Source organism: Passer domesticus, chromosome Z, assembly GCF_036417665.1.
Source record: "Passer domesticus isolate bPasDom1 chromosome Z, bPasDom1.hap1, whole genome shotgun sequence".
In the NCBI taxonomy this organism is placed as follows: domain Eukaryota; kingdom Metazoa; phylum Chordata; class Aves; order Passeriformes; family Passeridae; genus Passer; species Passer domesticus.
The window spans coordinates 26,013,680-26,040,279 of record NC_087512.1 but is presented as its reverse complement, the minus strand read 5'-3'; the positions used below and the strand labels follow the sequence as shown (position 1 = coordinate 26,040,279).

Genomic DNA, 26,600 nt, shown 5'->3' with positions numbered 1-26,600 from the left:
TGATACCACAGAGTTACAAGTTCCATACACACTAAGGTTGAAGAAAATAAAGCTAAGACATTATTTAAATTCAGAGCAAACTACCTTTTTTATTTCCAAGTATCACTTGCCCCTTTTCTAGGTAACCAGATAATTGCAACCCATAGCAAATCAGAACCATTACAGCTTAATGCACTAATTCCAAAAGGTAAACAAACAAATCCGTTTTCAACATACTGCAGGGTGGTAGGTAGGAATTAGTCCTGGAAAAACTACCTTTCTTGTATTTTGTTTGCACAAATCTTACTTGATTTGCAAAAGTATCCATGTCACTTACTTGCTAAACTCCGGTAGAAATTACACCCAGTCCTGAACTCTGCTTCATAACTGTTTTTTACCAGTAGAAGTAATACTTGTAAGTTGTACAATGTAAAGTGCTTATTAACCATATCCTTTTGTACAGCTGAAAATAAATCAAGATACAGAGTGCCAAAACTGTAAAGTTATTTCAGTGATAAATAAAACTTCCACAAACTTTATTTATTAGATTAGTAAATACAGTCCCAGTGGCACATTAAGGTGGACTTAGTACTCATTTCTGTGAAGATGATTTGCATCACTTCTCATTACAAATGTCCGCAAGATAAGGATTTGCAAAGCACAATTTGTGATTGCATTCCTGCTTTGCAATGAGGTTGTGCCAGCAGAGCAGAGTCTCTTGAACCTTCCTCGCTGGACAGTTAAAAGCATTCTGTTTAGCACAACTGCTAACTCATTATTTGCCATCACCAGCTGGTCCCAGACGAACACACTGGCGTACATACAAAAATATTTAACAGGAGGATAGAAAACACTGTTCCTAGAGAGTAAAGATCACACCAACCCCATCCTCCTCTGAAGAAGTGCACTTTGCTCTTGACTGCTCAGGGCTTGATAACTGGCAAGCTCCAATGTGAAGGTTGCTGAGCCCGATGTTAGAGAACGCAAAACTGTTGAGTAGCCCTGGACAAAATGGAGAATACACATAATTCAAGTTAGGCTTACACATCATTCAAGTTAGGATAAGAGAAAGGTAAGTTAGCATAGGAAGCTGCTTAGACCACAGAGAGAGAAAAAAAGTGTCAGAAGTATACTGCAGAGTACTAGTAAGTTAACTTTCCAATATTACTGTATCAGAATTGTGACACATGCATGAGTCAACAATAATCTTTTTTAAAAACTGTTCTCCACAAAACCTATTTTAGTAGAATTTACTAGTTCTCTACCTTACAGCTCAATACATATTTGTTTAGCAATCTTGGCATGAAAAAGCTACTCAATTTGTGGACACTTCTTCTGACCTTCAATAATTAAAATACAATTTTAAAAATCCATTCTAAATTTACTTTTCCTTAGTTATGGATAAGTAAACTGAAGCCCAATATATTAAAGCATATAAAAAAGACCCATTTTATCATTGGTAAGGTAATCACATACCATCATTTCTGCTAGTGGAACAGCAGCGACCACAACTCTGTTATCTTGACGAGACTGGATTTCCTGAATATTACCTCTCCGCTGTGCAAGATCAGCAAGTGCTGCACTAAGATGATCTTCACTTACTGTGATTTCTAGGTTCATCAGGGGCTCCAGTATTTGTATACCAGCTTTTTTCAAAGCCTACGTGGAAAGGAAGAAGGTTACACTGATGTACTCTTCTATGGGCTTTTTAAAATAAAATTGACATAAGTACTTGTATCACTGAAGCTGACTCAAACTCTCTACTTGCAAATACTGTAAATTCCCCAGCAAGGGCATTATGAGGGCATGCAAAGAGAAACAATGATGAGATATTGATACACATGTATTTCCCAGCAGCAGATCATGCTACTGTGTTTACAGCAGCTTACAGTTTCAGTGTACCTTTTGCAAGCAACGGGAGACACAGGCTGATACCATTGTGTGCGAGGTGTCTGGGTGCACTGTCAGTGATTGCACTGTCACATCTATGTCTTGAACTGGGAATCCAAGCAGAGGTCCTGGGTAGGCCCATGAAGAAGAGATGAAAGGAAAAAAAAAAACCAAGCTCATTTGTTTTCGGAATATTAAGACACATGCAAAACTTTTTCAGAATTAGCTTTAAGTTTCTCATTTCCCTCGTTGCTCTTTCCTTTCCTGTCCTCTCCCCACGACAGGAGTAATGTTACTGCGGCTACTAGTAATGTTCCTCATTGAAAGGTTTTGTCATTACCTAACTTTACCAAAAGAGACAAAGGAATGCAGACTCCTACTTTCTTACTCTCTTTATCAAAAGCACAAACAATTTGTAGAATCAGAAGCTCTTGAATATACTAATCCAGACAAACATTATAAAAAAGTTATTTTAAATACATTATATTATCTAAAATGGGTCACTTGAACAAGACATCATTTGGAAAAAGTAGAGAAAATTTTTGTTTAACCAGAAGACAGAATATTTTCTGTATTTTCCTTTTGAACACAATATAATCACAGCAATGCCTGATACTAACACATAACCAAAACTCTAGGGGTAATTCAGTTCCATAAAGGATAGTGTCCCAGGCAGATTACCTCTAACCCAGGACTGTCAACTAGACCAAACTGTATTAGACTAGATATGAGGCCTGAACCACATCTAAGAAAAGAAACGTAACTTTTTCTTAACAGAGAACATGGCCAGATATTTTTATTTTTTTTTAAAGCACATAATGGCATCAATTTGAGGCTCGAGACAGCACGGTTCTGAAGCTTCTTCATGAAGCATAAAGAAAGCACATGGTTACGACATTCCACAGCCAAAGATGGGAGATGCTTTCAAATTCCACAGAACATTTGAAAAATCATTTCATGCTGGTTCTTAAATTCACCTTTGTTAATCCACAACCTACTGATTTTATTGTAAGGCAGTTTTTGCCCACAAGTTACTAAAAACTTCTATTTTTAATTAAAAGTCAAGGACACTTTTAATTTATTCAAGGGCACTTTAATCCTTTAGAAAACACAGACTTTCCAATTAGGTAAAGCTTTTTACTGAAAACTCATGGATTTAGCATACTGGAAAATCAAAAAAATGCATTAGTAACAGTAATAGAAGTGTAATACATGGTGGCCTATGAAACCATTTCTGTTGTATCACTATGGTTTACATGATGTCATGAAGTAAATGCCTTATCTCTTATACCACATAAAAAAATAAACCAAAAGGACTCTAAGCTTATTGTTGAGTAACTGAGAAGACAACAACCTTAAAAGCAAACCAAAGGCATGCTGACTTCCTTTCCAGGCATGGAGAAAAAGATGCTTGGCAATTTTTGTAGTAGAATTTTTTGTAGTTTTTGTAATTTTCTTTTGTACCTTACATTAGTCATACATAAAGGTACTATCTTTTTTTCAAGCTAACAAGCAGTTTTTCCTTCCAGAAAATTGCTTCTTACAAAAATATTAGACCAGTACAGCTGACATAATGTTTTCTTTACCTTGAATGCATGAATTTGTGATTCCGTTTTCTATAGCTCCTTGGAGTTCTTTGGGCAGTACTTCACTGACATTCTCAGCATAGCTGATGATGGGTTTTGTTGTTGCTCCTTCTCCTGAGGCGGGCCTCACCTCTATCTCTGCAGTTACACAGTGTCGTTTATCACCTACTGTTTTGTCCAATATATCTGCAGGGGGAGGGAAAAAATAGTACATAAAATTCATCTGAAAGCTAGTCATGTATTGTTTAAAGTAAATCAAGCTACAAAACCAGAAACAAGATGTTCCTTGCATTCACTCATTTTACCTGTAGCTTGGGCAGCATTTAAGATGGTTTCTCGGTATGCTATTTGAAGAGGTCCTAAGTAAGTCTCAATTCCATATTCACGTTTGATTCGGTCATGAATAATTTCTATGTGTAGCTCTCCCATGCCACAGAGGATAGTCTGGTGAGAAGATAATTAAGAGAGAAGTGGAAAAACATGCAAAACTCAGGTTTTAATACAAAATCTTTAAGCAATGACTTGCATGCTTCAAACTGTCTCTTAAAAATGCTTCTAATTATAACGGCCACAATACTTCAAATTCTAAGGACCCTAGACATTGCTCTAAGTCATCTAACATAAACACCATTTAAGTGAGAGTGTTGTTACCAGTACTGTGCTCATTGCAAAAAAGATAATCTTACCTAACCTTAAAGACTATGTTATTCAAACCTTTTTAAATACAGAATTGTCAAAAACATGCAGAGCATGGGGTGACTTCCTCTGTTCTGTAAAGCATAAGTACCCAAGACTCCATTTTAGTTTCATACATGTATCACAGGAACATTCAGAGAGTCCTTTTTAATCAAGAAAAACTCAATATGCAAATGAACTAACTAAAGTGTGGTCTTAATGTTCTAAAATAATGTTATGAGTAATAGATGGTTCCTCTTACTTGTCCTGTGTCAGGATCTGGCTTCACTTTTAAACTTGGATCTTCACGCTGAAGGCAGCTCAATGCATTATCCAAGTCTGTACAGAAATATCAAACATTTTATCTGAAGTGAATTCAGTAATCTGAAGATCAGAGTAAATGACTAAATATCACTTTCCTCAAAACAAGCAATAGAATCCTAGAGGAGCATAGATTTTGGAAAAAAAAAGTCAGGTCAAATTCCAAGTAACCAGCAACTTCTGATTTTATCCCGCAATTAACTGTGCTACAAGAGTGCTTGAATTTAATTATTATACATACTATTTTCAAAGTGATATTTTGTGTTTCTATTAAGACAGACTGGAACCTACAAATTATTCATGAAGCCAGTAAATAACTGATAACAAAAATGTCAACTTTTACATGATTTACTTAAGTACTTCAAGATGAGTTTGACACTAAATGGTCCAAACAAAAATGTACATCTTTTTTTTACAGGGTTTTGGAGTTTTTTTCTGATTCCCCATTATCTTAACTGCTGAGGAAAGCAGCACAATAATGAACCAAGAGCCAAGATTGCGTTCATCATACCTTACAGTCTTTGGGGGGAAAAAGCAACAAAAGCAAACAAACAAAAGCAAACTAAAACATCCAAACACCACAAAATCAGTAACACTTTATAACCCAGTGGCTCAGCCTGCAGACTTGTTGCTCCAGATCTGTTTTCTACCTTACTCCATTCTGTCACAGTACACTGGTACTTATCCTCCTCTTCTTCACCCCAAAACAAGCTCAGCTTTGTTAGAACAAAAATACAGAATTTAAAGGACATTTCCAAAAAGAGTCATATTACCATGCTGTCTGGTACAGGTACTGTTGGGAAAGACAGTAAGATTACAGGACTGTAAGGATACAAGGATCAATCCTAACTAGACACAGAGAATTCTTGGTATATAAGAGTAAAACTGAGAATGCCAGCTGAAAAAAACCCCACATTTCAAGGTTATTTGCACTTGGGACACTATGTACAGCCCACGACTGTAACTGCAGCAAAACTCAGAATAAGTACCTCTACCCTTCTATTTCTAACTGAAGAACTACCACTTTTCTAGACACAAAAACTAGAAAAGTAGTAGTACCACTACTGCTTGACACAGTAATAGCAAAGAATATGGACAATCATGATCTGAAGTATACCCTCAATATAAAAAACCAACCAGAAATAAGATCACTGGCTGTTAAGTTTGTTCAACTCACTCATCCAATTAGGTGGCTGCATTGTACCTTGTTGTCTGGCCATTGAAGGTGGTTCAATGGTACAGAAGAAAACAGGCTCAGGGATCTCAACACCTGCCAGCAGAAGACTGTCTACACCACTCACAGACCTCTTCTTTTCCCCAGCATCCCTTCCAGCTCGGCGTGCTGCAGCAACAGCTGAAGCCTTTGATGACACTATGGTGTCTCCAGTGCCACTCTACAGATCAACACAGGAAGTGATGTGAAAAAAAACAAACCCCAAACTCAAAGTGTATGCCAAAGCTGGTTACATTTTAGAAAATCTGTGTAAATGAGATTCATGCAGCCTATTCAGACAGTAAGAAATTATTAAACAGAAGCAAGCACAAAACACACTTATTTGAATTTGAAACTGTTGCTTTTGGGTAACTGATTGGACCATCATTCCCCTTCCCCACAGGAGGTCTCTTCATGACATTACACTGTATTTTAAGAATTATAGTATTAATATGCACCCAACCGTAACAAAATACACCCTCAGCTTTCAGTCCTTTCCAATGAGCACTCCAGTTTCCAGGTCAGTTACTGATATTTGTAGACTGGTATTTAATTTTAGGAGGAAGTATATCTAAATGTACTTCAAATAAAGAAAGTTTACATATGTCAACATAATCAAGAATATCAGAGATACAGTATCATAGAAATAGAAAGCACACTAGTGAAACAAGCTCCTTTACAGTATCCATATTTTTCATTACCTGTTTTAACCCAACAGTCAGAGCAATGTTGCCAGGCATTAGTGATGGTATTTCAATCTGCTGATCAGCAAAAGGCAGGAGCAGCCGGCTCATTCTCTCCCTGAAAATTAAATTCTCTGTTACTCAGGAGTTTAACAGGCATTCCATTACTAGGTGAACCACACCTCCATCTTACTCACGTGCAACTTTTGTTAATATTATATACAGCTGACTGAGGTTTCAATGAACCTGAATAAACACGAACAAAAACTAGTGGTCCACGACATTTATCATGAAGAACTTTGAATGCCAGGGCACACAGGTCATCCTTGTACCACTGTCTGCAAAATAAAAAGCACAACAAAAAGCATACTTGTAGGATTAATCCACTCATACTCACATTTACCTAAATTTTCACTCATTTAAGAGGTGGTATGCTTCTTACTGCAATGTTAATGGAGGCAGATTTTCAAAAACCGTAATTTGTACTGAAAAACAATAATCTAAGCATTACACCTCCAATAGGACATGCTATGTAAGAGGTTATATGATTCAGACGATGCTAAACAGGATTCCTAGATCACATTTTTGTAAAATGAAAATGTCCTCAGATTAAAAAAAGACTTAAGAACTCCAAAGTGCAAGTTTGACAGTTGGAGATAAATGCATCTAATTCCAGTAGAACTGACCAAAGCAAGTTCAGTACTCAAGTGTATTTTTCTGTCCACACATCTGTACTATTATTTTATACCTAAAGAGGGTAAATATTTTTTTAAATATGAATGCTTTGTTAATATGTTTAATTTTCTCCTTTTGTGTTTTCCTACTGTCGTGGTTTGGCCCAGAAGTGTGTTTCTGGAAGAGTCTAAGTCAGACCAATCAGTGGCCAAATTCGAAAATGGCATCTAATGCTGGCCACTGAGGTTTGGATATGCCTCTGAGAACACACAGGGTTAAAAGCAGGAGATTCCCAGAGAACTTCCTCTTTGGGAATCCCGTTGGTGAGTCTGGGTGGGGGAGGTGGAGGCCATGCGGCCTGTGGGGAGGGAGGCTGGAGCCCTGCAAGATGCAGGGGTGGAGGAGAACATGCAGGGGTTGATGAGACTTGAGATGTCTGGGCAGCCCCTCCCCGGAGAGAGAGACAGAGACTGTGCTGGCAGCTCAGCCAGCCAGAAGCGGGGGATGCGTGCCCGGCAGCTGTGGGAGTCCTGGACAGGCAAAAGCGAAGATTTTAACCCCTTTGTAGACTAATGGAAACCTTACAAATACTGAATCCTCCTGAATCAGAATGAGGAGAGAGAGATGAGAGATGAAATGGGTAAGCTGGAAGGAAAGCTGGAGGAGAAGAATCCTAGGTGGAAGAGATGATGGAGTGGCCTTGGGCTGGACTCTTTCTTGTATAGCCATGGACAGACCCGTGTTTTTTCCCTGTGACCCAGAGACTGTATTTAGGGGGAGGCAACACCTGGGAGTCAAGAGTGAAGCAGCGGTGTGAACAGAAACGGCTGAGGAGGGTGTGGGATGCCCTGTCTCCACGGAGAGAAAGATCTCTGTTCATGAGGCCCCTCGGCCCCAGGGGGTGAAATTTGGGGGGGACTGGTGTCCCAAAGTTGAGAGACTGCTGTTTCTGGAAGTGAGTGGAGCATCTTTAAACGGGGAGCCCTAAAAGCAGTCCTGGTCCATGTCCAGTGGTGAGAGCACTGGACGTGGAGGGAGAGAAGTCACGAGGGTCGATGTTCTCTGGGTGGGGCCATGGGTGACACAGAAGCACAGGAGGTTTTAATTGTGCTTCCAGGGGAAGCCCATGAGGCAAGGGAGGACTTCTCTCTCTCCGTGATGGATTTGAGAGTTGATTTGAGGGGTGGTGAATCTGTGGAGAAAAGGGAGGGGGGAGGAGGAATGTATTTGGAAGGTTTACATTCTTAGCTTTGTATATGTTCCTTTCTAGATTTGTAATGAATAAAGTGTTGTGTTTTTCCCTCCATCCCCGAATGGGAGCCTGCTTTGTTCTGTTCCCAGGTCACATCTCACAGCAACCATTTTGGAAATATAACCTTCATGGGGGCCCTGGCATTGTGCCAGGGTCAATCCATGACACCTACTTAGTTTTCCTTCATTTTTTCTGAATCTCTTTTTATACCTGTACTTACAGAAACTCATATGAACGCTCATTAGGTGCAGGCAAGTACAGAGTAATAGCATCCAGTAATGGCTGCACCCCTTTGTTCTTCAGTGCACTGCCACAGAGCACAGGGACAGCCTTCTGAGCTAGCGTGATTCTGCGGATAGCAGACTGCAACTGCAAAAGAATTATTTTCTGTTAATACATGATCTACAATTTAGTTGTACTTCAGCTATTAGATACTGCTAACTAATCTCCAAAAAGCTAAAAAGTATGTTGGTAAATACAACATCACTCATCCAAAATCCTTTCACTGCATTTAGCAAGCTCCAAAACATAAACCCAAACATTTAGATGCTACAAGAGACAGAAGACACTGGTTTTAAGATTTCTAAACTTTTCACACAAATCTGCTGCTCTTCTTGTTATAACGGTCCTTTGAATTCAGTATGTTGTAACTCACTGCTTTCAACATGCAGTGTCTAAATATCCAACTATTTCAAAGTAGCTAAGATGCTGTTTTTGTTAGTGAGAATCAGCAGCTCAGTCACAAACTGCACTGAATCTACCTGAAACTTCCATTCACCTGTCCCTAAACTCTTTTGTAGCAGTCTTCCAAAAAAAATGAAAGCCCCACCTTCCTGAATAAAGGTACCTGACTTTTAAAATAATGCCTATCATGAGTAAGAATCATAGCATATCTTTATAAAATTTCTACCTCTGAATATATTGTTCTAAATTCCCACTACCGTTAATTTACTGCGTAAGATGATGTGATCTCATTTTATTGAAAAGTCTGCAAAATAATTATTTGCATGTGTCAAAGGAAGAATAACCCAAACCCTTGCAATAAGAGCTAGTAAACACTTGTAAATGTAAAAAATACCTTGTCAGCCGGTATTAAGTCAAAATTGTCACTATTTTCTCCTAGAATCAGTTCAGCAAATTCATCATCCAGATCTGCAACCTTCAAAAGAATAGTTCCTTATTATTTGGCATACAGCAGTTTCACAGAAAAGCACATACCTTACTTAGAATATATAGCTAAACAGAGCAGAAACAAAGCCTTTAAAGACATCAGCAATTATAAATTCAGATCATATAAAATTATGGAAATGAAGGCTTCAAGAAAGGATGGAGGGGAAACCCACTTATAAAGCTGCTGTTGAGCAAAACATCAATGGGACAGAAAATGCTTGTACTTCTCCATGAAATGGAGAAAAACCTTCAGCCATACAGCGACAGCCATGAAGGGTTTAACTGATGTACTTCAGTCCTGCAAACACAGGGAAGCCTGAAGTAAGCAGCAAGCAACCTTTACAATCCAACAGTTACTACGCTGGGAAAGACAGACAAGCATGGCATTTTGGCCTTCTTCATGTCAAGGGTTTGTAGGTCAAAGAGCATGTCTCTGTTTTCAAATTGTACCAGTTAGCTTGACATATAACTTAACTCCTTAAACGTCTAACATACATCCCTGCACTATCACAGACTCAGGACACCCAAGCACAAGAAAGCTCTTTGCCCTCTTTATTGGCTACACCACCAATTGGCCAAATTCTGAAATAAATCCTTGATAAGCAATTAGAAGTCTTATCAAGTTAATAGTTAAAACATGAGACATAAAGGAAGTAGTTCATTTAATTAAATAAAAGTAATATATGCAAAATGGCCAGTATTCAAAATGCTACATTTTACAGGGTTTTGATAAGGAATATTAACAGCACAGAAAGCATTTAAAAAAATATTTTACAAACACAAGGTTACCTCAATTATCACACTACTGGTCCACCCCTTCCTCCTTCAGGAAGGGCCCAGAAAACAAAGGGGAAAAAACCAACACTGTTCTTGCAAACCTTTCTATCTGACAACATAGTTCTTAAGAAAAAAGGCTGGGTATTAACACTGCCATTTTAAAACCTACTAAGTTTGAAAACCAGATTGTGTGTATATTCTACTGAACACAGAGCATTATAAAATAGATCTCTCCAATTTCAAAGGAACTGAGAGCTACCATCATCTGTTTATACCCTTGCACAACATTATTCAAAGCTGTGTGGAAGGCAGCCTTTCCAACAAAAAGGATCAGTTTATTATTGATTGAGCTGCTTCTGACATAGCATTTTGACCAGGCTGCATACATCCCATTCAGCTTTTAGCTGTCACTTCAGAAGAGTATGGATACCCTGCAGGTTTCAAGTCATATCTGTCATGTTTCATGTGAATGTACCAAATATATTTTGGCATCTAAGACAGTATAAACACTGTCTGCTTTTAGCTTCCCCAGCACAAAAGAGACTGACAAATTGTAGGCACTCCACTGGAAAATCACTAATGGGGCTGCAGCGTGGCTGGAGACCCAGAGAGATGGGTTTGCCTGGCTTGGAGAAGCTTATGTAGGATGCAAATACTGTCTCTTACTATTTGAACTAGTGGTAGTGTTCAAATAGTACTGCTTCAGGGGAAACAGAACCAGATTCTCCTCAGAGGTACACAAGGAAAGCACCAGCATGGCAATCTCAGCTTGCACCACAGTAAAATCCCACTGGACACAAGGATATTATGGTCAAGCACTGGGACAGGCTGCCTACACAGAATCACCATCCTTTGACTTGAAAACTCAACCGAACAAGCCTGAACAATTCAACCTAATGCTTTAAGCAGATCACTTAACCAGACACCTCCAGAGGTCCCTTTCAGCCTATTTTTCCTGCTGCTCTGAGTAATGGTTTTAAATATATTACATATTTACTTTAGAACTTTACTTGTTCTATTAAGGTATTTCTTGCATCCTGGACTTCTTGGAACAGGTTTGGATCATCAGTCTCTAGCAGCAGCTTTCTCTCAAAATTTTTTCCATCATCCATATCAGAAGTAGGTTTCCAAATTATTTGCTCCTTAGTCACAACATCAACCAGTCCCCTGAAGGTCTTGGCTTCCCCAATAGGCAACTGCAAATCAAACAGAGACTTTAGACAGATGCAAAAAAAATTAAGAAAGCAGTTCCATTCAAAAGAAATGAAACAAGCATATAATTTCTAAGCTTACCTGTAACAGTAACGGTTTTGTCTTCAACTTTTGTTTGATGCTCTCGACAGCATATGTAAAACTACAGAAAAAGAATAGATACTAAGTTAAACAAGACGTTATGATATTAGTATGACAGGCTCACAATTCCCTATTTACTGCAAAAATTACTCCTAGAATTACACAAAAATATGCATTTCCATAACCAAAGAAGTGTATAGTATTATATAAGTATTAACATAATTGTGTTGCTCTATGCTTAACAGAAAATGCTAGGCATTTTCTTGTAAGCTTCTTAACAAGGATTAAAATAATTGCCTGAATACCTTGCCCTGTTTTTGTCCATCTTGTTTAAAAAGCAAATTCGTGGTATTTGATGTTTGTCCGCTTGTCTCCAGACTGTCAGAGTTTGTGCCTAAAGCAAAACACAAAATGGAAAGATTAGTGTCAACAGCTGAGCTTCTCCCCAACACCACTGAAGGTCTGAGTTCAGAGTACAGAAGGGAACTGTGCTGTGTATTGTGACAATCCCGTATCTAACATCACAGATGAACTCCACAAGCAGCTTTGTCTTATCTTGTCTCTCAGCTGTTGTCATTTCCTTTCTTGCACTAAGGGCATGCAGGCATAGTGGCAAGGGAATGTGAAGAGAAACTAAGCATTATGGGAGTCATATATGGGGAAAACTGCAATGTAGTGACTTTATGCTTTATTGCCAAATTACTTAGGCACACACAGACAAGCATTTCTGTGGCTACACATACAACACTAAAAACTACTGTGGTTTTAACAGTAATGTGTGCACTGCTGAGCCATTTATCATATGTATTTTTATTTGAAAATTAAAGCAAGTATATAGAAAAATCAGTTCAGATTCAGTAATAGTCTCTTACCACTACATGAAATAATGCAAGAATTTGCTACAGAGTTTTAGAAAAAAACACACAGATCTAATTGTTTTGTTTTTGAGGGTGGAGGCTATTACTCAGTTCAGGTTCATATTTAATAGCACCTAAATATTTTCCAGTAAGTTTCCAGCAAGTTAAATAATGTGACTGACAGTGATTAAGAGTTCGCTCATCCCTCATTCAGGAAAAACGTATGTCTCATGCAAGAGGGATTTCACACATAACTTTTCTACAGGACTGAACTACTGAAACATCTCATGCTATAAAAAGTCCAATTCTAGCTTGCCTCCACCTTTTCTGCACTCTGTTAAAAAGGCCACTGGAAAAGGAGAAAACCTGCCTGAAAATTACCTATTTTTTACATGAAAATAAGAAATTGACCTATATTAATTTCGTTCAATTTGTGGAACTAGTCAGAAGCGTTCACCTCAATCAACATTTGTAAAAGACAGCAACAAAACAACAAAACCACCCCAAACTTATAATGGTAATCACACTTACTTGGTGCTTATTACCATGAAAATTCCTGTGCACTACAGGACTTAAAATTAAATGTTCAGCTTCCTGAAGCTGAATTTTTATAAAAGCGTTGAGATAATACAGAGAAAAATCTCTGTACATTATTTCAGCCTGATTAAAGTCATTAAACACTGGGAAAAATAACTGAGTGACTGGAGGAAAAATCAGAGAAAACTGGGAAGGCGCAATCAACCTCTAACAGAATTTTTAACTGTGGAAATTACAAGGTGAGATGCAGTTGCTATTCTCCAAATAGGATGTGGTCAGCATGCCCGAGTTCCCACACACAATATGTGCTGAGCAGAGTGAAGACACTGCAGAGTGTCCAGGTTTAAACCTTGCAAGAGGGGGAACTAAGTCGTACCATGTAGCTCGTAAGCCACATAGCAGCTGTCAACCAACCGAGAAAAAATAAGATTTTTTGCTGTTGAACCAGGAAGCATGGCAAGATCACAGACATATACCTCCATCTTAAAGGTGACGTTAGATGTAAAACTGGTATTACCCACTAGAAGATACAACCACCCTCACTGAACATGATGCATGACTACAGTCACTGAAGCTCCACCTAAACACAAAAATAGCGCTGAAGTAAATTAAAAATGGGGAGAAGTTAGTCCCCTGAGAAGTTCTGGGATCGGACAACAGGCTGAACTTGTCTTCACGCCCACAGCGACATCTATTGGGTAAGAACTGTACTCTATCCATGCTGAATGACTACCTCAAGCTAGCTTTGGTTAGGGATTAGAGCTGGTTAGCATATTGCTTTGAAGACATTTTTGCAGCCAAATGCTATCACCAGAAGTCTTTAAACCTTAATCTGTCATAGTTTTCAATTACATTAATGAGAAGTGGTATTCCATAAACTGTTAAGTCTGAGTCTTTAAGGGTGTAATAGTTGCTAGCAGCAGGTAACATACTGCACTGTGAAGGCCCAGGGTCTCTCTTAACCTGTTGGCATGTCTCTCTGCATCTTTCCTGAGGCACCAACAGATGAATTAAGGACCCCTTAGGAGGGTGTCTTTCTGTTTGCATATGACCCTAAACAAGGTAGTTGAACCACGCTCCGATCCAGGGGACTGTTAGTGAAGGGTCCCTGGGTCCCCATAATGGAACACTGACAGAGTGAATTGGGCACAAGGATTTCATCTTTCCTGGGGAACTGAAGGATTAATCAAACACAAAGGGTTTGAGAAAATCTCTCCCCTTTACCATGACAGATTGCACACACCCACACACAAAAAAAAATCTAAGTTGATTTTACCTCAACACCAGCTGAAGCATCAAATACTGCTACTGCTCCATCCAGGACCCTCAAACAACGCTCAACTTCCACTGTAAAGTCCACATGGCCTAAAAAACAATCTTCCTTTTATACCATCATAATTCAAACAGGCACCATCAATAGGTCATTCCACATTTAAACAATTTTTTTTCTTTCAAATAAAGTCAAAACAACTTTTTCTTTACTTGCAGGGAAATATACCTACCAGTCTTTGAAATAAACAAGATTATTATAATGCAATTCTAGAACTGAGAACAATTTAATGTGGAAACATCTGAGCTCACTTTATATAAGCTTAGATTTGGAATCAGCATGCAATAATTATCCAAAGCTGAACAGAGCTTAGTATAGGCGTTTTTATGATGCAATTAAACCAATTAAATTTTGCACCATATTTAAGACAAAGACATTCTGTGACACTCCACCTCACCCTCTCTCCCTTAATAATATGAGTGCAACTAAAGAACAGTACCTGGGGTGTCAATCAGATTGATTCTGTAGTCTTTCCAGTCAAATGTAACAGCAGCAGACTGAATGGTAATACCACGTTCTCGCTCTTGTGCCATAAAATCTGTCACCGTGTCTCCATCATCAACATCTGCAAAGAGAAACCAGGATTGGGTAGGTAATCAATTCAAAATCTGAAATTGTCTTTGAATACAGATGTCAAGAGAGAGCTGGAAATAGCCCCTTTTACATATATATATATATATGTATGTGTAAGCTATGAAAATTAGCCTTTTTGAAAACATTACAATGCCAGGTTATTTCCTAGGAATAAATGTCCTACAAGTGAAAGACAAGCAATTCCAACAAGATTTTTGTTGTTCTTAATCCCATGAGCATCTTAAAAACTAAACAAAGTCCAAAATCATGAACAAACTACAACTTCAAAAAACCTGCCTACGCTCATTGTATGGAATGTGACTGACATTTTGAAATTTGGTAATCAAAAAGTAATTAAATCAAAAGTAAAGTACAAACAAACGACCAAGTAAGAGGTTGGACTTTGCTTACTTTTTAATAACAAGAGAAGCAGTTCACATTTTTAAATTAGCAGGATTCCAAGTTCAACTGCTTCACAAGCTGAACATCTTTCTATCAGTCACATACAGTTGAGAACAAGGTATAAAACTTAAAATGTCAAAACGAAACACAAACAGAGGCTGCTGTGACCATTTCAATCTTGAAGAATTCAATTAAACTTGCTGTAGCAAAGAAGTCTTTCTGTGTCATGGCTTTCAAAAGAAAGGGATATTTTTTCTTACTCTGCCCTCCTCACAGGTCAAAAGAGAACTCAATAAACTGCTTTACCAGAATGGCCAATTAGCAACCATCAAAATAAGGACATTCTCTAATTAAATGCTGAATAGAACATAACATGCTGAAAGTAAAAGAAAAATATCAACCTATGATATCTGAAAGCAAAACTACCTTAGTGCAAAAATGATCATGCATTAAAATTCAATTAAACTGCAGCACAACTTTGGAACAACTACCCCCTACATGAGGTATTCCACCAGCAACTGTATTGCATGTAATTGTACACTATTAAATCTCTTAAACCTACTGAAATACAAAAAGCATTTCTAACCTCCAAGTGTTCTTATATATCCAGAATAATACAGCATTCTCTCTGTTGTTGTAGTTTTGCCTGCATCAATGTGGGCCATAATGCCAATGTTTCGGATTCTGCATAAAGTGAAAACATTGCGGTTAGTGCAGCAATTTTTTAAGCTTGTAATAATTCTTATTTGCATAGTTAATATTCCCCAAGAACAGCACACCAGATTAATAGCATTGTTTCTCTGCTGCATATCTGGTACAGTGCACACTCTAACACTGAAAAATGTCAGTATTGACATGATTTTCTTCAAATCAATGGTTTCCAAAAGGTTTCCAAGCTCCACTTCATGGAAAGCCCCTTCTTAGGCTCATGCTCACCCATCTGTCCTCCCAACAAACAGAAAGAGCCCCTCCCCTCTCTTGCCCATCCCAATCCCTGACACCTGGTGCTCTAAACAACCTACTGCATATACACCCTTTATACCCCAAATACAGCACACCCAAGTTCCTGTGAAGCTATCCTTGATTCAGTTCAGCCTCTTCCTTCCTGAAGTACCTCACCAGTAGCTTCCAGAACTGCTTCGCTGGCTTTGCCCAGCACAGGCTTGTGATCAGCCCCCACGTTCACCAATAATGCTGGCTTGACCTCGCCCCCAGGTACACACTACCCTTCCAAGGGAATCTCAGCCCTAAGGCACTGCTTTGGCAGCTTAGCCCCTCATTGCCTTGCCCTCATCAAACCATGCCATGAAAACAAAGCATACGGCTCTGCCCACCACAGCAGCTTTGTTGCCAAGACATCCTTCCCACTTCTTCACCTCCCTACAATACCATGGATTCAGAGTTTCCCTAACAGCCTGGGTTTGGTTACGATGGTGCAAGCACAGGACCTCTGTGCCACCAGCAAGCATTCTCTATTGAAATGTCACAAAGGTAAAGGTAAGCACACACTAACTTTATATTAAACATGCACATCAGACAGGCATGGCAACAACCGACAATTTCTTTATCACATCAACTGCTCTGACTGAAGTTACATTCCAACAATAAACTAGCTTGACATACCTGGATATATGAGGATTAATGACAGAATGCAGAGACTTAACATCTCCTGGAAACAAACAAAAAAAAACAAAACAAAACAAAAAAAAAACCAAACAACTTTTCAGACAGAACCCAATGCAGAAATATATTTAAGAAGACTTATAAAAACCTTATTTTAAAGAAAGATTCAGAGCCACAAGTAATGACAATCTGTAATCTCTACTACCTCAAATTTTTAAAGATATGAACTTAGTAATAAATAAACCTCTCCCCACCTCAAAAAAAGAGAAATGCTTGAGAAAACAGCTGTAATTCAGAAAGAACAGAAAAAAGGCAACACAGGAAAGTATCATCATCTTACTCTGCAGAAGCATGTCTCAGTTCAAGACAACTGTAATACTGACATTCATCTAAACTGGTGATTAGATAATCAATTTGAGAATTTATTTCTTCTTTAAGCCTTAAAGCTGTACAGCATAATTCTCAGGGATAAAAGGCAAGCTGACCTGTGTTGAGAAAATATGGGACTGGGAAGTTTTAAAAGCTATTTTCTTGCAAGATACATTCTTTCTCACACAGCTCAGCTAGAAAATAAGTTGTCAAGGTAATTTTTTATGAAACTAACCCAAATTCAGTTATTCAGCTATTGAAGTTGTGTTTCAGGAAAAAAGTAGTATAGTTCATCTTTGATAGGCCACAAAGAATTAAAAAATACTTATGCTAACATTCCTTCACCACCTACAGACCATCTGTCTCATCAGAGACACATTACAGTAGCATCTCACAGGAACCCTTAATGAGGGGTTCCAGCACACTTCACAACTGACCTGACTTCTTATAACATGTACCTTTGCTTATTATTTTCTAAAGGCTTTATACTGTGAATCTACTGAGAAAAGAGCAGCAACACCAAACTCTTCAAACTCCTTGAGCCATCTAAGTGCTCTATTTATGTTTCAGGCATTAAATTCTACAAAGAATGACCAAAAGAATACAATAAAACAGAAAGTGTACAGAAATAGAAAGAACTTTTTATTTTCATTTGCTTTTAAATTAATCTTTACTATAAAGAAAACATAAATTTATACCTGGTGGAGAACTGTAGTTTCTCAGACTGCAGTTTTGCTGTGTCAGACCCGTGACTCTCATTTTTGTATTTCTGAGATACATGTACTTGGAAAAAAAAAAGAATCATGTAGAATGTTTATTGTTACCACTACCTACTTTGCAGCCACATTTTTGGCAGCTGCAGAGAAATAAACAAAAAAAAATCTACAGGAACAGATACTGTTGCTACATATTCATATAAGGTCAAAACACCAACTATTTAAAAGCAGATGCTTGAAGTTGATGTTCACATTGAGGTTTAAACCAAATTGATCCAAATAATATTTGGAATATTCAGTAAAAATTTATGGCAGGATCAAAATATTTTTCAATAGCCAAAAATTTTTAAATACATCTAATTACTTGTGTAAATAATTTAACAATGACAAGAGTTAAGCAGTCAAAAAATTTACATAAAATTTACAAACTCAATTCCCCGTTCTGAAGTCCCATTCTAGAATGAAAGTATGCATTGTCCAGAGGCCAACGCTAAAAACCCAAACAAAAACCAACACACCAATTAAAACAAGCTTACTCAGAATAACACAAGTGCTTCCCTTGCTCACAGAGGAAGTATCAGAACTGGGGGAAAGCTTACCTTATTGCACAAACTTGATGACTTCAGTGCATTCACTGAAAATCTCCCCATAATTCTCAACATTCTGCCTCTCGTCTCTAAAGCTGTTCCCTGACAAAGTAAGTAAACATTGCACAAAATGTTTATGACAGGAAATAGGCTAACCATGTTCCTCTGACATAACTCAATCACAAAACTTCATTCTTTTTCATGGGAAATCAGGTTAATATTTTTCAGGTTATTGCTTTGCAAATTAAATCACTGTCAGACCTGTAATAACATTATGAAGCCTTAACAATGCAGCATAAATGCATGCCCACAAACATTAAATATATTTCTCATGGAAATAATATATTTCTCCACAAAACATTAAAGCAGAATAATGATAATTAGAGTTTACACTCACTCTCAGAGAAGCTCCAGAGCACCGATTACTGGTGAGCAAAGTGCAAATAGCTTTTCTAGTCCTGAAGAACGAAGGATGGCAGAGCAGAGTACCTATTTAGGTCAGACACAATAGCAAATATTAAGTACTATAACCTTTTAAGCATAGCTATAAACCATTGCAACAAATAGCCCAAGTGCAGCAGCGCCAAAGGCATTCCTAGATGGCTACCGGTTATTTGAGGAGACAGTGTCCAGCTCACTGCTTCGCAGTAGTTTCACAATGAAGAGTAAGCGGCTCAGGACACACGCTCACCTCCACTCCCTCATCTTGCGAGCCGCAGTCTCCCGGCGGGGCGGCGCAGTGTGCTGACGGGCGGAGCGGGAAGGGCGCGCTGCCTTCACGCCGCCCGCGACGAGCCCCCAAGCCGAGCCCCGCCAGAAGCCGATCCCCGGAGGCTCTCCGCAAAGCGACACCCTTGCTCGCCGCGCTGCGAAGCGCCGGGGCGTTCCGTGCGCCGGCTCCGGGTCACCTTCTGCTCCGGGACCTCGCCCTCGGCCAGCGCGGACCGCGCGGCACCGGCCCCGCCCGGCACAGCCGCCGGAAGGCAGCCTGCTTCTCCCTTCCCCCGCCACCTCACCTCCCTCCCGCGTTCCGCTCTCCCGCCACAACCTGACGGACCAGGCAGCAAAAAGCGCCTCTTGGGCCGCTTCCGCTCCGTTTCTCCCCCTCTCTCCGGCCTCGTCAAGCCCGACGCGAAGCCCTCGGGGAGCGCGGACCGCCGCCTGTCCGCCGGGAGGAACCAAAGCGGCGTGCGGAAGAGTTTCCATTCGGGCCACTCCCCAAGGGCCGTCCTTTCCGCCGCGGAGGAGGCCGCGGGGTTGCCGACATGGTGGGAGCCGGGGCTGTGGGATACGGCAGCCGGGGGCACGGGACGCGGGGTCGGGGCGGCGGGATGCCAGCGGCGGTGCAGGGGAGGGGCGGGGAGGCTGCGGGAGGCCGGGTGGGCCCCGCAGTGAAGGCACCGCCGTCGGGCCGCCGCCTCCCCGCGTGTGGCGGAGGAGCCGGCCCCGGCCCGTGGGCGCCCGGGCCCGCTGACCGCGCTGCCTTTGTGCCCACAGCCGCAGAACGAGCACATCGAGCTCCACCGCAAGCGCTATGGCTACCGGCTGGACTACCACGAGAAGCGGAGGAAGAAGGAGGGCCGGGAGGCCCACGAGCGGTCCCGCAAGGCCAAGAAGATGATCGGGCTGAAGGCGAAGCTGTACCATAAGCAGCGGCATGCCGAGAAGATACAGATGAAAAAGACGTGAGTGTCCGCCTCCTCTCTGATACCATCCCGTCATCTTGACGCTTGAAGGATGAGATGGCGTTGGTATTGTTTCAAAAAGCTCACTGTTACTTGAGTCACATGTTGTGGTCTTAAATAGCGGTCAGGCTGTAGAAGGAAGGGGGGCTTTGCCCCAGCAAACACATTTCAGAGTCCCTCTCTTTTAAATTAATGTTAACAGTTCCGCTGCTAGAAGTACTTCCTTAGACAAGTGTTGATGAGCAGTAACCGTGACTAATGTAATAGTGACAAAAAAAGTGAATGCATTTCTTTGGAACTTATGTATTAGCTGCTCTGTTAGTGTAGCAAGAGGCAGTATTTTCTAATGGTTAATAGCAAATATACAGTAGCATAGGAAGTATTTAAGCAGAAGGTGAGGCTGTCTTCAAGGATAAACAGCAGTGTCAAGCATATACAATGAAATCGTTTTTCTGTAAATTTTATCTGTTATCCGGAACTTGAAATCAAAGCTGTTAATGATGCCTGAAAACTGGGAAAGAAAACTACTCCATAGCATAAGACCTGTAGAGCAGGTATTTGTTTATTCAACGCTGGGAGTGAGTGGGATAGCTGCACCACAAACTCATTTGTCCGTTCTTTTCACAGCACTAGCGTTTTTACTTTTCTTACTTAATGTGCACATTACATTTTCCTAGCCTTAATGTTGCAACATATTTTTTAATTCCATGACTGTGTAAGCCCTTGTAGCACGTGCATGGTTTCCACATGAGGTGGTCGTGATCCTCCTGGTGGTTGTTTTTGGTGAAGGCTCTTAAGTCTTCCTCAGGCCTGAACTTTTCATCCCTTGTTCCTGTACGTGCTCTGCAAGATTGTCTGCTCAAGTAGCCAGTGGTTAGCTTTCTGCAATTAGCTTGTTCTGCTAAATTTGTGGGTTATTAAAATGTGCATCATTCACATACCCTGTTACAAAGTTACTACTTTTTTCTGCATAGCTTCAGCTTTTTGCATAGCTCAAGCATTATCATATTGTTGCCTAGGCATTATTAACAATCTCATTAATTGCTGATGAACTTCATACCTATCCACCATGTAGTTTTTGCTGGTTTCAAAGTGTAGACAGCTGTTTTCCTCTGCTACTTTTAAAGATAATGGGTTTATTAACCCATTATTAGTTTCTGGGTCTTTTCTTCCCCCCAGTAAACAACCTCAAAATTAACAAAACTTGGTTCCTCTTTCAAACACACATTCCTCATATATATAAGCATTGCCATCAAATCTCAGAAGAGGAATAGAATGGGTTTTTTTTTTTGTTCAGCAGAGAGGAAGGCTACCTTCTCTCAGAGTTCTTGGCTGTTTGCTTTAGGTCACACAGAAATTCCTTAATGAGGTGCATGTCTTTCTTGTGTTCCTGTCCTGGTAGAAAGTAACAGGATTAAGTGAAATTAGTAGTTTACCTTGAAAATTATTTAGTATTATTCCTTAAATATAAATACATAGTACTGTACAAATACATCTTAAAGAACAATTTGTGCAGGCGCCGGCTAAGTTAAAATTCTATATCTAAAAATAAGTTCTTTTCTTGTGCTGTTAATATCGGTTTTCTTTCTTTGCAGCATTAAAATGCATGAGAAGAGAAATACAAAACAGAAGAATGATGAAAAAACACCCAAAGGAGCTGTACCAGCATACCTGCTGGACAGAGAGGGCCAGTCCCGGGCCAAGGTCCTCTCTAACATGATCAAACAAAAAAGAAAAGAAAAAGCTGTAAGTAAATGTATCAAAGTTCAGATACCTAAAATTATAACAACAACCACTTTATATTGCTGATGCTAAGGTTATGTAACAGCCTTCAAGCAAAGACTAATTAAAACATGAAACCTTGAGTAACTTAGGACAGTGTGAACATATGCAGAATCTTGATTTTTGGAACTTTCAAGTGCTAATTAAAACAAGTGTCTATGAGTTGCATAACAACTATGGTCTACCCCTTTGCATTCCAGAAATATGATTTTATGCTTTGGTTTTTCCCCTTCCATTTCAATATGTGACAGGTAAGAATATTGACTTTTTTTTTTTTTTTTTGTTTTACCCTCCTTCCAGGGAAAGTGGGAGGTTCCTGTGCCAAAGGTTCGTGCACAAGGAGAAACAGAAGTTTTAAAGGTGATTCGTACAGGAAAGAGAAAGAAGAAGGCATGGAAGAGGATGGTTACAAAAGTTTGTTTTGTTGGAGATGGCTTTACTAGGAAGCCTCCTAAGTACGAGCGATTCATTCGACCAATGGTAATGTTTTAGAGCCTTAAAGAACATTTAAGTAATAATAATTTTGATTTACTGCTTTGATTTTCTGTGTTAAAGAAACTTTCTTGTATGATTATGCGCGTGATCATTACTCATGTAGAACATTGCTGTTAGTTTCCTTGTCAAAATATAATAGCACAGGGTTGGGGAGATGCCTCTACAGTCCCAGTCTATGTTGAAATTCCTGCTTTTATTTCTGTAACTCAGATTATGCCAGTAAGTTAAAGCTATGAGCTTTTAAATTAGCATGGGGAAATCTTTATCAAAAGCACCTCTATAAAGTACAGGTCACTAGATAAAAAGTGCTATAGGAGATGGATATTTCATACTTTGCCATACTTCTTCATGGAACAGAAATTGTCCAAGGTAACAAGTATTATTGTTGGGCTACTACTAAAAATTGACATTGTGAAGACGTACATGGAAAGCTTTATCTTTTCATTAACAGATTTTAAAATAAGTCTGTCAAGGCAGATGGCATTCTGTATTCCAAGTTGTTTAATTCTTCCTAGTCTCTCTAAACATATAAAGATGAGGACATAATTTCCCAAGTGTTTAACTAGATCAGTTGTGAGAGTTTAAAGCAAATATTAACTCATTCTAACGCTTTTTGTGCAACAGGGCTTACGTTTCAAGAAGGCCCATGTGACACACCCTGAACTTAAGGCTACTTTTTGCCTACCTATCCTTGGTGTAAAAAAGAATCCGTCATCTCCTCTGTATACGCAGCTGGGAGTAATTACTAAGGGTACCGTCATTGAGGTGAACGTGAGTGAGCTTGGCCTTGTGACACAAGGGGGCAAAGTTATCTGGGGTAAGTAAATTTAACTAGTTATACTGCAGAACTACTTTTTAAAGATTTTCATCTTCATTGCATCAAGACCTCATTATCTAGTTATAATCAATTCATTGTTAAAAGTTAGGTTTGGGCTGTAGCAGAAGCAACTTATAGCAACTCTAAAAATACAAGTTTTAAGTGTTAATCTTATACTTTCCATTCACACTTGCAAAATCAAATTAGATAAAGTTCAGAACAAAGACTAAGCTTGCTTGCTTGCGTATCATATTGAGCAATGCCACAAATCTGTAACCATGTGAACCATGACAAATGAATTAAATTTGCAGTGGAAGTTCTTTGTAGGATCCTCATTAGCAGATTCTGCACTGGGGATGGGGCAGCCGTGGTTGTATGTATGGACTGGGGAACAGTAGGCTGGAAAGCAGTGCCATGGAAAGGAACCTGGAGGCCCTGGTCGATGGCAAGTTGAATGTGGTCAGCAGTGCCCTGGCAGTCAGCAGGGCCAACTGTGTTCTGTGGGGCATCAGGGACAGCATCACCAGCCACACAAGAGAGGGGATTGTCCTGCTCTGCTCTGCTCTGGGGCAGCCTCACCTCGAGTGCTGGGGGCAGTTCTGGGTGCCACAGTGTAAGATACACAACTATCGGAGAGTGTCCAAAGGCGGGCCACAAAGATGTCAGGGTCTGGAGGGGAAGCTGTTTGAGGAGAGGCTGAGATCATTTGGTTTGTTCAGCCTGAAGCAGAAGAGACTGAGGGAAGATGTCACGCACAAGAGGAAGTTGAGGGGCAGGTCCTGATCTCTTCACTCTCATGACCAGTGACAGGACTTGAGGTAACAGCACTAAACTGAATCAAGGGACCTTTAAGTTGGTATCAGGGAAAAGTTTCTTCACCTTGGCTGTGGCTGAGCAGTGGAACAGGCTCCCAAGGGAAGTGATCACAGCACCAAGCCTGAGAGATTTCAGGAGGCATTTGAGCAATGCTTTCAGGCACATGGTGTAATTCTTGGGGGTGTCCTGGTCACAGCCAGAAGTTGGACTCAATGATCCTTATGTATCCCTTCCAGCTTAGCATATTCTGTGATTCTGTGATCTTCATAGGATCAGACTGACTTCATTTAACAGAGGAGTTCACTTGGACAGTAGGAAACCTAAGATTTTTTTTTCATCTTCTCGCAACTCTTAAGTGATCCATTTGTTAAAAAAAAGCCTTAATATAATGCTTTGAGAACATAAGTTTACAGCTCTGTGGAAGGTAGTTTTAGACTTCGAAATGTGTTTGGGTCCCTGTGCTTTAGACAGTTGTTGTTTGAATTTGCAAACATAGAAAGATCTAATCTATATGAACTGCTTCCAGATTTTATACATATGTAATTCCCTTTTCTCTCTAGGGAAATACGCCCAAGTAACTAACAATCCAGAAAATGATGGCTGTATTAATGCTATTCTACTTGTTTGAATTGGATACCAAGCATTGAATGTGGGCACCTACAAAATAAGTGGACTTTACCCAAATTTACAAAATCTTTGGAACCTTCAGCCATTCCAGAAGAGTGACCCCACAAGCCGATGAGGAACTTCAGCCAGAAACAACTGCTCACATTTTTATATTTATGTTTGCTCAGCTGAACATTGTCCAAATAAAGAGATTTAATTTTTATTTGCTGATGTGGTATGGATTTCATCTAAACCTTCTTGGTGTTTTTACAACAGCAGTTTCCTTGCTTAGGTATGTTGTACTAATTCAGGTCATACTCCTATAGGGGAAGTTTCCCGTATGGGAAATACAGCCACTGTCTCACACAATGTCCTGCAGTAACAACTAAAGGTACAGAAGAGCGTGCTAATTTGTATTTGACTTCCAGGAAAGCAGAAGACCTGGGAGACTGCAGCTGGAATCTTACTGCGGACTGACATTAGAAACTAAGCACCAAGTTTGATACTTGCCCTTGCAGAATCATGGGCCTGGGAACATGTGAGCAGCAATGGGGGTGTGTGTTACGAATGAGTGTTTGAGATTGCTTAAAAAATCACTGGCAAGGGCACCAGAAGGAAACAGATTTAATATTCAGCAATAGCACAACCAAGTTCATTGGCAAGATTGGCTCCACTTCTATGAGGCAGTTAAGGCACACTAAGGAGAAAGCGATGCAACAAACCAAAAAACCAAAATCCAGTAAATCAAAACAGAAATGAACCAAGAACTATCAAGGGCGTGTGTGTCTGTGTGTGTGTGTGTAAGTGTGTGTTACAAAAGAATAGAAAGGGCAAGGATAAAAAAGCCCAACAGGACTCAAACGTAACCATGCTTAACTTATATCTTATCTTCACTCATAACTTAACTTATAACTTAGCTGTAACAATTTAACAGAGGAATAACATTTAACAGGACTTAACTTGTAACTTAACTTAGCAAAAGAGCAACACTTGCCAACATTTAATTTGGCTTATGTTTTTACCTTACAGGCCTAACTTAGTTAGACACCTAAGATACTTAAACGTGTAAGAAAGCAGAATTTCTCCTAGATTTTCTGTAGCATATCTGCGCATGCATGCACACAGAATTAGTGCAAGGTACCTGTGAAACATTCCCCTCAAAGGTAGTGAAATGCTCACTCCGGATGCTTTTGTCCTCAGCAGCAGGAGGGTTGGGCCTCAAGGAGCAAGGATATAGTTGTTCAGCAGTCCTTTGTGTACAGCAAACAAGGGTTAGCTGGCTCTGAGAGGCTCCCGCTCAGAAATTTCTAGTTGCAGCCTGCTGCAGCTCAGGAGAGCTCAGGTGGTGTTATTTTTTACCTCGGTTTATGGGCCCGAGAGTGTGGGCTTCAGTCATAACAATGTTTCATCCTGCCCATAGTTTGGGTCAACCACTTTATTTGACAGTGTTGGATCAACGATGTCAGACAAGAGAAACAGTTTCCAGATATGAAAACAGGAGCTTGTAATCAGCTGTGTCTGGGAGCAGGCAGTGTTTCTCATGAGCCCCAGAGGAGCTGAGGCCCAGCAAGCATTTGTCAGATCACAGCGCTGCCTGGAAAAGGAGCAGGGTATTCCACAGAGCAGGGTGAAAGATAACCAGAAGGGCAGCTAGTCTCCACCTGCCCCCTTACCACATGCCTTTCTCCTCTTGTTTCCACGACTGGAATGAATTAATCTAGGAGAGTGTAGCACCTTAGTTTCAAGCAAGAGAACAATTTCACAAGTTAAAATGTATGAATTTAAAAGGGCTTAAAGCTGTGAACTTTGAAAATGGTATGACAGTCTTGATACTACAACTATTTGTAACAATTTCAGTGACTTTAAGAAATACTGAAGAGAAGCTAGAGGT

The 26,600-nt window shown here is 39.9% G+C and overlaps 2 protein-coding genes across 6 annotated transcripts; one reads left to right on the top strand and one right to left on the bottom strand.

The window, feature by feature from the left end:
• Window positions 1-69: 69 nt before the first annotated feature.
• Window positions 70-19,697, bottom strand: GFM2 (GTP dependent ribosome recycling factor mitochondrial 2). Of its 5 annotated transcripts, none has more exons than XM_064405610.1 (22): window positions 19,566-19,697; window positions 18,906-18,997; window positions 18,521-18,610; window positions 17,904-17,988; window positions 16,837-16,882; window positions 15,800-15,897; window positions 14,678-14,803; window positions 14,185-14,273; window positions 11,820-11,908; window positions 11,515-11,575; window positions 11,232-11,417; window positions 9,353-9,433; window positions 8,495-8,643; window positions 6,545-6,685; window positions 6,366-6,465; window positions 5,656-5,845; window positions 4,393-4,469; window positions 3,761-3,899; window positions 3,456-3,641; window positions 1,882-1,997; window positions 1,456-1,638; window positions 70-981 (listed from the first exon to the last, which is right to left on the bottom strand). In XM_064405610.1, exons 3-22 carry the CDS (start codon window positions 18,581-18,583, stop codon window positions 853-855), a joined length of 2,334 nt encoding a protein of 777 aa, XP_064261680.1. In that variant the 5' UTR covers window positions 18,584-18,610; window positions 18,906-18,997; window positions 19,566-19,697; the 3' UTR covers window positions 70-852. The 5 variants fall into 5 exon arrangements, with proteins under 5 accessions (XP_064261680.1, XP_064261679.1, XP_064261677.1 ...); XM_064405609.1 differs by having other exon boundaries at window positions 19,557-19,685; XM_064405607.1 differs by lacking the exon at window positions 19,566-19,697 and adding an exon at window positions 19,116-19,503.
• NSA2 (NSA2 ribosome biogenesis factor) lies at window positions 19,642-24,932 on the top strand. Its single transcript, XM_064405613.1, has 6 exons — window positions 19,642-19,776; window positions 20,006-20,193; window positions 21,789-21,939; window positions 22,276-22,455; window positions 23,095-23,287; window positions 24,664-24,932. The coding sequence occupies exons 1-6, from the start codon at window positions 19,774-19,776 to the stop codon at window positions 24,729-24,731; spliced, it is 783 nt and encodes a 260-aa protein (XP_064261683.1). The 5' UTR covers window positions 19,642-19,773; the 3' UTR covers window positions 24,732-24,932.
• Window positions 24,933-26,600: the final 1,668 nt, after the last annotated feature.